The 12,555-nt window shown below is 41.0% G+C and overlaps 1 protein-coding gene across 1 annotated transcript in view; it reads left to right on the forward strand.

Moving 5' to 3' along the window:
• The window catches only part of IQGAP2 (IQ motif containing GTPase activating protein 2), a 300,593-nt gene that overhangs the window by 195,276 nt on the left and 92,762 nt on the right, over positions 1 to 12,555 (forward strand). The window contains exons 11-13 of the mRNA XM_055136270.1: positions 2,089 to 2,249; positions 4,330 to 4,454; positions 11,580 to 11,743. Of these exons, the coding sequence (XP_054992245.1) occupies positions 2,089 to 2,249; positions 4,330 to 4,454; positions 11,580 to 11,743 (450 nt within the window). The remainder of the gene's footprint in view (positions 1 to 2,088; positions 2,250 to 4,329; positions 4,455 to 11,579; positions 11,744 to 12,555) is intronic.

The following is a 12,555-nucleotide window of genomic DNA, read 5'->3' on the forward strand; positions in this document are numbered from 1 at the left end:
AGCACAGGTTTAGCACAGATTTGAGGCCCCCAGTTGGATCCCAGCACCAGGGATAGCCCTGGGCTGACCATCACAGGGATCGCCTTCCCCACACTGAGTACCGGGAGTGGGGGACACAGCAGAGAACGGGGGTATCCCCTCCCAAATAAAATCGGAAGAAACATTGTGCCACCAAGAAAGGGAAGAGAGGCAGAGAGCACCTGGGAGCAAATCACAAAACAGGAGACAAATGACAGATTAGCACTGTCTGTAGCACTATCGTCCCATTGTTCATTGATTTGCTCGATCAGGCACCAGTAACGTCTCCATTGTTCGATTTGTTACTGTTTTTGGCATATCGAATATACCACGGGTAACTTTCCAAGCTCTGCAGTGTGGGTGGGATACTCTCGGTACATTGCCGGGTTGTCCAAGAGGGACAGAGGAATCGAACCTGGGTCAGCAAGGCAAATGCCCTACCCGCTGTGCTATACAAAAAATTTTAGGGGCTGGAGCAATAGCACATCGGGTAGGGCATTTTCCTTGCACGCGGCCAACCCAAGTTCGATTCCGAGCATCCCATATGGTCCCCCAGCACCGTCAGGGGCGATTCCTGTGTGCAGAGCCAGGAGTGACCCCTGAGCATCGCTGGGTGTGACCCAAAAAGCTAAAAAAACAAAAAAATAAAAAATTTTATACCCAATCAGACATAAGTAAATGCAAATTAAAATAAAATGTGTTTATTCACCAGTCTGAGAAATCAGATTGGCAGAGATGGAAAGATTTACCCTCACGGAGGGATCCGTTCGGGCTCTTGGGGATGTGAGAGGTCAAGTCTTTCTAGACGTGTCGGGAGGTCAGTCTGCTTGTCTTAGGCTGTGTCCCCACCCTGGCAGTCACAGCCCAGGAAATGAGCTGCACCATTTGCAGCTATTCCACAGGCAGCTCCTCTGCCCTGTCTGCCACTGGCTTTCACCCCTGGAATCCGGGACCCACCAATGGGTGTCACAGGGCTGATCAGCACTGGTCTGCAGTGCTGATGAGAAACAACTAAATGCTAGACTGACTAGTGTAAGGGGTAGCCAGGTGTAGAGCACATTAATATCAAGTGGAAAAGATGACTGCAAAGTATGTAGTATGATCTTATGTGTGTGAGTTCTTAATAAGTCTTTTTTATAAGCCCCTTTAAGTTTGCATAAATTTTATTTTATATTTTTCCCATTGTATTGTTTTAATTGAATCACCCTGAGATACACAGTGACAAAGTTGTCCATGATTCAGTCTTACAATGTTCCAACACCCAACCCTCTACCAGTGCCCTTTCCACCACCAATGTCCCCAGTTTCTCTCTCTCTTTCTCTCTCTCTCTCTCTCTCTCTCTCTCTCTCTCTCTCTCTCTCTCTCTCTCTCTCTCTCTCTTCTCTCTTCTTTTGGGCATTATGACTTTCAATACAGGCACTCAAAGGTTGTCATGTATATCCCTTTATCTACTTTGTATGGATTTTAAGTAAAAACGCTGAGGGTCAGAGAGATAAAACAGAGATTATAAGATGCATGCTTGCATGCTTCGAACCCAGGCTCAATGCCGAGCACCACATGGTTCCCTGAGCACTGTTGAGAGTGGCCCTGGGGACCCCCAGTACCATATCCTCACGCCCTTGCAGTCTTGCAGTGAACTGTTGTCCCAGTGGCTGAACTACTGGGGTAATTGGACCTTCAGAGCACTGCTTAGGAAACAGAAAGAGAGCCCCCCTCCCCACACACACACCACAAATTTTGCTTGATGATAAAAGAATATAAGAACTATGATAGTGGAATGAATTTGTTTCTTCTTCCTGCTTATTTGGTCTTTTTATGTTTTATAAATGGAAATACATTCGTTTTGTTTTATTGGGGGGAGGGCTGTGCGGAAAGCTCTTGTCATAACCAGCAATGCTTAAGAGCTATTCCTGGCTTCGTGCTTAGAAGTGACCCCAGGGTACTCAGGGGACCCTATACAGGTGCCAGGGGTTTGAGCTGGAGGAGGGGAGGGCAGGATGTGTGTTCTAAACTCCCCACACAGGCTGCCTGTGCTTTGGGGAGCTGACGTTGCAATATGTTTTCCAACAGAACTACTTGGCACATGAGGAGCTCTCCATTGCGGTGGAAATGTTATCTGCCATTGCTCTACTAAACCAAGCCTTAGAGAGCAATGATCTTGTGGCTGTGCAGAATCAACTCAGAAGCCCCAAAACAGGACTCAACAATCTGGAAGAGACACATATGGATCGGTAAGGAACCTTTTCTTGACTTCTTTCTGCGCCAAAATCTGTATTTGACTGCTCTCAAAAATTTTTAATTGAGGGCCAGAGACAAAGTACAACGGGCAGGGTGTTTGCCTTGCAAGTGGCCAAACTAGATTCTATCCTCGGCATTCCATATAATCCCCTGAGGACTGCCAGAAGTAATTCCAAAGCACAGAGCCAGGAGTAATGAGCATCACTGGGTGTGTCTCCAAAACAGAACAAAACAAAGCAAATTAAAGATTTATTTCTGGGGCTGGAGTGATAGCACAGTGGGTAGGGTGTTTGCCTTGCACGCGGCCGACCCGGGTTCAAATCCCAGCATCTCATATGGTCCCCTGAGCACCGCCAGGGGTGATTCCTGAGTGCATGAGCCAGGAGTGACCCCTGTGCATTGCTGGGTGTGACCCAAAAAGCAAAAAAAACATAATAATAATTAAAAATTTAAAAAAATAAAGATTTATTTCTAACTGAAGAAATCTCATTTCCATGTTCATTTTTTTGAATATGAACCTAATTCTTTTTAGTGAGTCCTTTTAATATTAAAACCTTTCTTTACAATAATCCTTTGAAGGGAACAGAAATTAAAAAAAAAAAAAAGAAATCGGGGCTGGAGCAATAGCACAGTGGGTAGGGTGTTTGCCTTGCACGCAGCCGACCTGGGTTCAATTCCCAGCATCCCATATGGTCCCCTGAGCACAGCCAGGAGTAATTCCTGAGTGCAGATCCAGGAGTAACCCCTATGCATCTCCAAGTGTGACCCAAAAAGAAAAAAAAAAAAGGAAATCATCTTGTGACAAATACTTTGTCACTAGCAAAAAGGATTTGATAAACTGAAATATAAAGGAAGAGTGAAAATATAACTACCTTTAGACTTCCTTTAAGAGGAAACGCTATAGGAAAGTTGGAAGCTAACTGATGATTGTCCAGACCAGCTCTCTCATTTTCATGAGTAAAAGAACTGGGATTTATGAACTCCAAGTTAGGCTCTGAAGCCCTTTTTTTGTTTATAAAACCGAAGAAATCTGAGAACAAGATGGATCATGGTTTTTCACTTTACACTCCTGAAAAAATGTTCTTAAAACATACAATTGACAGGACTGTAATTAAGGACCCAAAATAAGGATTCTAATTGATCAGGAAGACAAAGCCCAAATTAAAGGAAGTGATTGTTTTCCTGCATGACCACCAGGAGGCGCTGTCTGCACAAAATCATCCCAAGCTCCTTTGATATAGTGATTCTGGAACTGCTCCGCTAGGGAGAACATCAGGGAACTCGCTCTGTACATTTGCAGAAGAGAAATTAAAAAAAAAAAAAAGACTAATTAGATTTTAAAAAGAAACAAACAGCTTTGTAACTATGTACCTCATGGTGATTCAATTTTTTTTTTAAAAAAGACTAGAGTTTTTAAAAGAAATGGAGAGCTTTGTAATTGTATTTTTCACCATGATTCAATAAGAAGAAAGAAAGAAAGAAAGAAAGAAAGAAAGAAAGAAAGAAAGAAAGAAAGAAAGAAAGAAAGAAAGAAGAAAAGAAGGAAGGGAGGGAAGGAAAAGAAGGAAGGAAGGAAGGAAGGAAGGAAGGAAGGAAGGAAGGAAGGAAGGAAGGAAGGAAGGGAAAGAAAGAGAGAGAAAGAAAGAAAGAGGGAAAGACAGAAAGAGGGAAAGAAAGAAGGAAAAAGAAATGGTGTTTGATCACTGGTCCAGATAGCATATGGCCTAAAGGAAAGAGCGGTGAAGAATCAAGTAATACACAGGAGAAGAAAACAGGAGAAGAAAAAAATTGGAAATTTTTTAAAAAATCACTTTAGAATTCAGAGCTTTCTAATTTTTTATTTGATTTAGGAGGTGCAGTTTTGAGGAACTTTTGTTAAATAGCACTTGTAAGTAAGCAAAACCACTCTTATTAAGCAAGCTTGTTATTGACAAAAAGCTGCGTAGATAGTTTTGCTATCTGATTGTCTATTCGCCTACCACCTACATTTAGCCTCCTGAATCTAATTTTAAGGTGCAAGCATGAAAAAGAAGGAATATTCCTGATCAGGATCATGATTTTTTTCTTCCACAGTTATGCAAATGCACTGCTCTCTATTAAAATGGAAGCCTTATCCCAAGGACAAGATAATCTGAGTTGGAATGAAATTCAAAATTGTATTGATATGGTTAATATTCAAATTCAAGAAGAAAAGGATAGTAAGTATGGGACATTCTCTTTCCAGTGTTACAAGGAAATATATAAGCTTTCTATAAAACTTTGTTTTCTCTTAAGGTTTTGAAGTTTTCTTTGTTGAACCTCAGCTGGGTAACTATTTGTATATGGATTTTGTACTGTGTTATTAAATAATTATTTTGATATTTTACAATATCACAATATTATAAATATTACAAAGCTTATACAAGAGACAGAGGATACAACAAGAATAGAATCCTTGGGCCGGAAAGATAGTATATGAGTTAAAGCACTTGCTTTGTTAGTAGCCAATCCCGGATTCATCACCAGCACCTCATATGGTACCCCAAGCACTGCCAGGAGCAATCCCTGAGCACAGAACCAAGGGTAAGCCCTAAGTAGAGTCAGGTATAGCCCGAACCGCTGCCCCTCCTCCACCTCAATGCCCTAATATTTTCCTATTAGAACTTCAGAAATGACTACACTAGGTAATTCAGATTTTTAAGCACTCAGCTTTATTTTGGCCATTTTTCAGAAATATGGCATTTGACCCGGCCCTTGGAAGAAATTAAAGCACAGTGTAATTGTTGCTTTACACAAGTGGTGAATTGCAGAGCTTTTAGAAGTTATGAGCTGCCAGAGGCCAGAGCTATAGTACAGTGGGTAGGGTGCTTGCCCTGCACATGGCTTACCCAGGTTCGATACCCAGCATCCCATATGGTTCCCTGAGCCTGTCAGGAGTGATTCCTGAGTGCAGAGCTAGGAACAAGCCCTCAGTACTGCTGGATGTGGCCCAAACCAAAAAAAAAAAAAAAATAGACAATCTAGAAGTTATAAGATGCCAGCTTGAATGTGGATAGTCTCAAGAAGAGAGGCCCTGGGAAATGTTAGGACCAAGCAAAACCAAGCAGCCTTGTCCCATTGTTGTGATCCAATTTTTGTGCAGTTCTCTCTGACATTCCCCACTGTCCAGGTCTGCTGTGGCAACTTCTGTTTGTTTGCTGTTTATACAAGCCCAGGCACCTTTGTTCTCAGTGCCCAGAAATTGTCAGTTTACCCTTATTCTTGAAATCGGTTGGGGGGTGAGTCATATTTGTCAGTGACAAATAGACCCTTTGCTTTAACCAGGGGGGAGACAGAGACATTTTTTTTTTTTTTTTTGGACAGTGGGGCACACCCATCTGTGCTTAGGGCTTACTTTTGGCCCTGTGCTCAGGGATCACTCCTGGCAGGCTCAGGGGACCTTACGTATTGCTGGGGATTGAACTCGGGTCAGCCTCATGTAAGGCAAGTACCTTATCTGATGTACTATCTCTCTGACCCGGAAAATTGCATTTGTATAAATTGAAAAGAGGGTGGTCTTTAAATACACAAAGCAAGAAATGAGACCATGCCCAGTGAAAAACCCTGAAGTGTGCTATTTAGTAGACCTGGAGTGCAAAGGTGCGAATGGAGGGAACCTGAGGGGGAGGGACAGACCATGGTGTAGGGCATGGCATAGTAGCACTGCCAGTAACTTAAGCAAAAATAATACCAATGTAAAATGAATTTAATTTTAGGGGCTGGAGTGAAAGCACGACGGGTAGGGCATTTGCCCTGCACGCAGCCGACTTGGGTTCAATTCCCAGCATCCCATACGGTCCCCTGAGCATTGCCAGGGGTAATTCCTGAGTGCAGAGCCAGGAGTGACCCCTGTGCATCGCCGGGTGTGACCCAAAAAGAAAAAAAAGAAATTTAATTTAAAAAATAAAGCAAATGCAAGGGCAAAAAAAATTAAGAACAAGAGAGAGAGAGAGAGAGAATGGTCTTTTGTAAGTGGATTTTATTGTTAAGCAGTCTTTTTTTGGTGGTTATGCTTCTATCTGACTCTTAGTAAAACTTGTTATAGGGTACTAACCATGAGGTTATCACACAGCCTTCTTCACGTTTCCTCGCATCTTTGAAACATCTTTGCATCAAGAGCAGTTCTTTCGGAGGCTTGAGTTTGCTTTCTAGAATTTAGGAGCTTAATACAGAATACTTCATTTCTTTGTGCTGTTGATTCACCAAAGTGATGCATATTAATTGATATCATTGAAGTTTTATATCATATATTTAGCAAATTTAAGAACTAAGCTTGTTAAACACACGTTTGTGAATAAATTGCATAATATAGTAAAGAAATATTCTGAAGTAGCTACGAGTTGTTCATGAATATCTTGAAAGTACATTACCCCCCCTCAGCTCGGCTGCACACTTCAGACCTAACCTTGGGTCTGGTTGGTGATGTGGATAAGGGATACCGTTAACGGCTAATGATCAGTGTTGTAGTGAATGCAGTGGAGAATGCGTTTCCTCAGACTCAGATGCTATGTTGATTTCTTTTTGGAAAGTTCACCTTTTACAGGATAGCCACAGAGGAATATTGTCTGTAGCCTAGAGATGGAGGTTTTCTTCTTTTGAATTTTAAATTTGGCACGCCCTGTTCTTTGTAAATTCTGTCACCTGCTTCTCGTGCACACAGGCTCTGACAGCATGGTTCACTCTCACTGAACTAGAATGCTGGAGTCTCCAGGATTTACAAATTGAAAGAAGCCACATCTGGCCTGAAGCTCTGCAGTACTTGCTCAAATGGGATTTCCCCTCTGCTATAAACAGGAAGTGATAGAGATGTGTCCAGGGGGGCCTTTGGGTATGGCTGCCAGCTCCTGTGAGGTCATTTACTATGACCTCAGCAGCTGTGTTCTTAGTCACGTGCCAAACAAAAATTTTGGCAGGTGATTTCAATCAAGTCTGCTGGCATGCAATCAGTCCCAGGTGATCAGCCCTTAGAGACAGACATTCTCTTCCTCAGATGTGCTACTCTTGAGACCATCTTAGAGTGGGGTGTTTATTTAGAACAATCTTCCACAGAAGGTGTCCTGAAAAATGACACGGAGTATTCTGTGTTCACCATTTAACTGCTACAGGGTAAAATGATTTACCTTGTATGAGAATTAATACTTTACCTTTCCTGATGTTTTGCAGTACTATAGTTTGCATATTAGACAAGTACTTCTGGGTTTTCCTCAAACATATTGAAGTCTTACTATCTGGTATCATATGTAGGCATTTTAAGTTATTTCATTTATCCTGCTGATAAATATTTCATTCTTAGCAAGATGGTATTTATGGGATCATCTACTCAAGAACCATTTAGCACTACCTTAATTTGAAGATTGCGATCACTGTCACTGTCACTGTCATCCCATTGCTCATCCATTTGTTCGAGCGGGCACCAGTAATGTCTCCATTGTGAGACTTATTACTGTTTTTGGCATACTGAACATGTCAGGGGTAGCTTGCCAGGCTCTGCCGTGCGGGCGCGATACTCTCGGTAGCTTGCCGGGCTCTCCGAGAGGGGCGGAGGAATCAAACATGGGTTGGCTGCGTGAAAGGAAGGTTGAGATAGAAATATAAATTAGAAGTACTTACATTTTTTTTAAAAATTAGAAGTACTTACATTATATTTCTGCACATCACATTTGTAAAGTGACTTGTGATTGTTTTTATGAAACGTGGCCAACAAAAGAAGAACTAATATTTGGCTTTAAGAATGTCTGTTTGCTAAGCTTACTGCCTACAAATGTTAATCTACAACACTTGTTGTAGATTACTGCCTACAAATGTTAATCTAATTTCTTTAGATTGCATAGCTTGTCTTTTGTGATTTTCAGTTCTGGATCTTACTATCTATATATTCTAAGCTCTGTACTGTGGTAGATGTGGTAGAATGTTAATTGATTTCTTATTCGTCCTTCGATACATCTAGGAATCTGTATAACTGATGTTACTCTGGGCCCGAGAGGACTCAGTGGTCTGAGCTCATGCTTTGCATGTAGGAGACCAGGAGCTGACCTGCGTGCTTCCACCAAACAATATCAGGAATGGCTCCTGAGCATGGAGCCAGGAAGCTCATGTGCCCTCCAACAAGAGAAAGTGAACTATGAGTCTGCTTGCAGTGTCCATGCCAATTAGTTGGCTTATGCCCAACAAATTAAATAAGCCTCTAAACGTTTTCATTTAAGCTAGCCACCTTGAAAGGATTCAGTAGGGGGTAGAGAGGTAATATAGGAGAGAAGGTACTTGCCTTGCATGTGGCCAACCCTCATTCAATCCCTGATACCACATATAGTTCCCCAGGCAATACCAGTTATCATTCCTGAGCACAGAGCCACAAATATACCCTGAGTACAGCAGGGTGTGGCCCCAACTCCCCCCACCCCCTAAAATTGTTCATTAATTACTGGAACTTATTGCACAGCCCAAGTACAGAACATTTTTGTCAACACGGGAGATTCCATTAAACTAACTGCACTGAAGTTCATTAGCCTAGAAATTGTTTCTATTCATCTTGTGGGAATGGCTAGACTTCTAACTGGCTGTTTTGGCACCTGTGCAGTGTGAAGTGGAGTAATCCAAAGACTAGAATATGTATCTAAACCTTTTTTTGCACTTTAGTATTTTTTCCTATTTCTGCATTAAATTCTGCTAGCTCTTGGTGCTGTCTGTTCCACCCTCTGCCATCTTCGCCCCACTTGAGGTAGACGACACTAGCAGTTAGCATCTATGCCCTTGTCACTCTTTTATTTTTTTATTTTTTGGCTTTTTTTTGGGTCACACTCAGCAATGTTCAGGGCTCTGCACTCAGGAATTACTCCTGGTGGTGCTCAGGGTATGGAATGTGGGGATTGATCCTGGGTCGGCCTCATGCAAGGCAAATGCCCTGCCCTCTATACTATCACTCTGGCAGATGCTTGCCACTCTTATGGAAAGTTACCCCCATTTGGGAGACATCACAACAAAACTCACCCTTTTATTCTACTTTCATGTATTTCAAAAGAGGTGTAACCATTCCCCGCACCACCACCACCACTTACCTGAACTTGGGGTCATTTTCATCACCCCAAAAGGAATCTTCTTCTTTTTTTTTTTCTTTTTGGGTCACACCTGGCAATGCACAGGGATTACTCCTTGCTCTGCATTCAGGAATTACCCCTGGCAGTGCTCAGGGGGACCATATTGGATGCTGGGAATCAAACCCAGTTTGGCCACGTGTAAGGTAAACACCTTACCCATCATACTAATTTGCAATCTCTCCCTTTTTTCTTCTCCTTCCATTCATATGTTCATATTATCCTACTATGAACATTTTGTATAAATAGGATCACGTGTGTGATCTTTGTGACTAGCTGCTTTCACATAGCATAGCGTATCCAAGATCCATCATATTACCACGAATATCAGAATTAATTCCTTTAAGAGTCAAACATTATTCTGTTTATGCATTCTCCATTCTTCAGTTAATTAATAGTTGAATTGTTTTTATTTTTAATTTTTTCTAAGATAGTAGACATTCATACATAGAAACTGTAAATATACAGTTTCAATTTTTTTGAATAAATCAACATGAGGAATTGCTGAATCATAAGTTAATTTTACCATTCAGTATTTTAAGCAGCTGCCTCTTTATCCAGGAGACTGCCCCACTTCTGTTCCTACCAGTAATGAATTCCAGTTTCACTTTACCCTCACAACACTCATTGCTGTTTGTGTTTTTACTATGGTAATTCTACTGTGAAGTAGTAGCTCATAGTAACTTTTATTTCTATTTCCCACTAATGATTCAGCATCTTTTTATGTCTTTATTAACTGTTTATATCTCTTCTTTTAAAATACAACTTTTCAAGTTTTTATCAATTGCAATTGATTTTTATTTATTGTGTATTGGGTTGGGGGGCACACCTGGGATGCTACTTCTGGCTCTGGGCCCAAAAGTCCCTCCTGGTGGTGTTGGGTGGGGCCTTATGAAGTGCTGTGGAGATTGAATCAGAGCTAGTCACATGCAAGGCAAGTGTTTTGACCCCTATGCTATCTCTCCAGCCCTGGATTTTCCTTATTGTTGAGTTGTAAATTTCTTATGTATTTGTTTTACTTATGTGCAAATCCTTTATCACTTGCCTATTTGTGTCTCTTGCATATTTGTCCCCTGTTGTCATGACAAATATGCTAACATTAAATTAAAAGGCGAACCCTGACCCAAAATCAATCAATTCCCACCACACAACTCCAGTGAGTTGGTATAAACCAGTCATAGATTATCGTGTGAGAACCTAACCATAAGAGGCTGATTTTTGTGCTACGAAACACTCAACACCAAATGACACACAAAATCAGCACATGATACACGGAAATTCTGAGATGTATAATTTATCAAAATAGATGAACATCTCACTAGTTGAATATATACACATAGTAAATTTTATTTAATAACAAAGACCCTGCACAGAAGAGCCTGGCAAGCTCCCGTGGCATATTCCATATGCCTAATACAGTAACAATAACAGGCCTCATTCCCTTACCCTGAAAGAACCTCCAATCATTGGGAAAGGAGAAGCTGCTAAAATCTCAGGGCTGGGATGAATGGAGACATTACTGGTGCCTGCTCGAGCAAATCGATGACAGTGATACAGTGAATTTATATTTTTATCTTTATACTAATAGCATGTAGTACTGTTTTTCACATTGTAATTTGTTTTGAAATTGGAGCGTGTCCTCTTTGTTCTTCATTTTTAAACACTGCATCATTGGTTGTTCCTAGTTACTTTCCATATAAACATTACAATCAGTTTCTTAATACCTGTTATGAAAAATGAATGTTGACTCTATAGTTCTGTTTGAGCAGTGTTTCCATCTTAGTGATTCAGTCTTCTAATTCATGAACATTGAATGTTTCTTTGATTTACTTTGTCATCTTTAATTGTTTGCAAAAGTGTTTACGATTTTTCAATATGCAGGTCTTATGTTTCTTTTGTTAAATTTATTTCTGGGTGTTTAAAATTCTTTTGGTAATTGTAATAATTTATTACTGGAATCTTTTCTAACTGGAATTTTCCCCTTAATTTGTGGAATTGTGCATTGTAAGTATTCAGAAATGGAGTTGATTTTTACACAGAGAAATTGTATCCTGCAACCCAGACTATTTTTGTTAGCTTTCCCAGTGCTTTATAGATTTTCCACTTCCCCCACCGTGCATGCACACATACACACTCTTTGTTCAATCTTTGTATTTCTAAATAGTGTTTAATGCATTATGACTTAAGTGGAACATTTTAAAATTTATTTTCTAGGGGATGCAGTTGTAGAGTTGATCAATGAAGCTATTGATGAAGGAAATGCTTTGAAGACTTTAGATACTCTGATGTTACCTGATGCGAAGATTCAAGGTGTGGACCCAGACTTTGCCCAGCACTACCAGGATGTTCTGTACAATGCCAAGTCTCAGAAACAGTTGGTAAGTTTTAGCATCTTTGTTTCTCTTAAATACACACACAAAGTGGAGGACTTGCATGTTTCTAAACACTCATGAGCTCATCCCAGAAACTGTGAGTCAGAATGGAGATAATTTTGGTACATCTACACAATGGAATACTATGCAGCTGTTAGGAGAGATGAAGTCATGAAATTTGCTTATAAATGGATAAACATGGAGAGTATCATGCTAAGTGAAATGAGTCAGAAAGAGAGGGACAGACATAGAGGGACTGCACTCATTTGTGGAGTGTAGGGTAGCATCACATGAGGCTGACACCCAAGGACCATAGATACAAGTGCCAGGGGGATTGCCCCATAGCTGGAAGACTGCTTCATGAGCAGAGGGGAGAAGGCAGATGGAATAGAGAAGGGATCACTAAGAAAATGATGGCTGGAGGAACCGGTTGGGATGGGAGATGCATGCCGAAAGTAGATACTGGACCAAACATGATGACCTCTCAATGTCTGTGTTGCAAGCTATAATGCCCAAAAGCAGAGAGAGAGTATGGGGAATATTGTCTGCCATAGAGGCAGGGGGAGGGTGGGAAAGGGAGGTATACCTGGGATATTGGTGGTGGGGAATGTGCACTGGTAGAGGGATAGGTGTTTGATCATTGTGAGATTGTAACCCAAACATGAAAGCTTGTAACTTATCTCACGGTGATTCAATAAAATTTAAAAAAAAAAAAAAAAGAATGGAGATAACGGGGCTAATGTGTGCCTGGTGCCTTGACAGCAGGGGGAAGGCACCTCCAGGGCTGCCATCTCCACTTTTACACTAAAAACTCAGGT

This window comes from Sorex araneus, chromosome 1 (assembly GCF_027595985.1).
Source record: "Sorex araneus isolate mSorAra2 chromosome 1, mSorAra2.pri, whole genome shotgun sequence".
Lineage (NCBI taxonomy): Eukaryota > Metazoa > Chordata > Mammalia > Eulipotyphla > Soricidae > Sorex > Sorex araneus.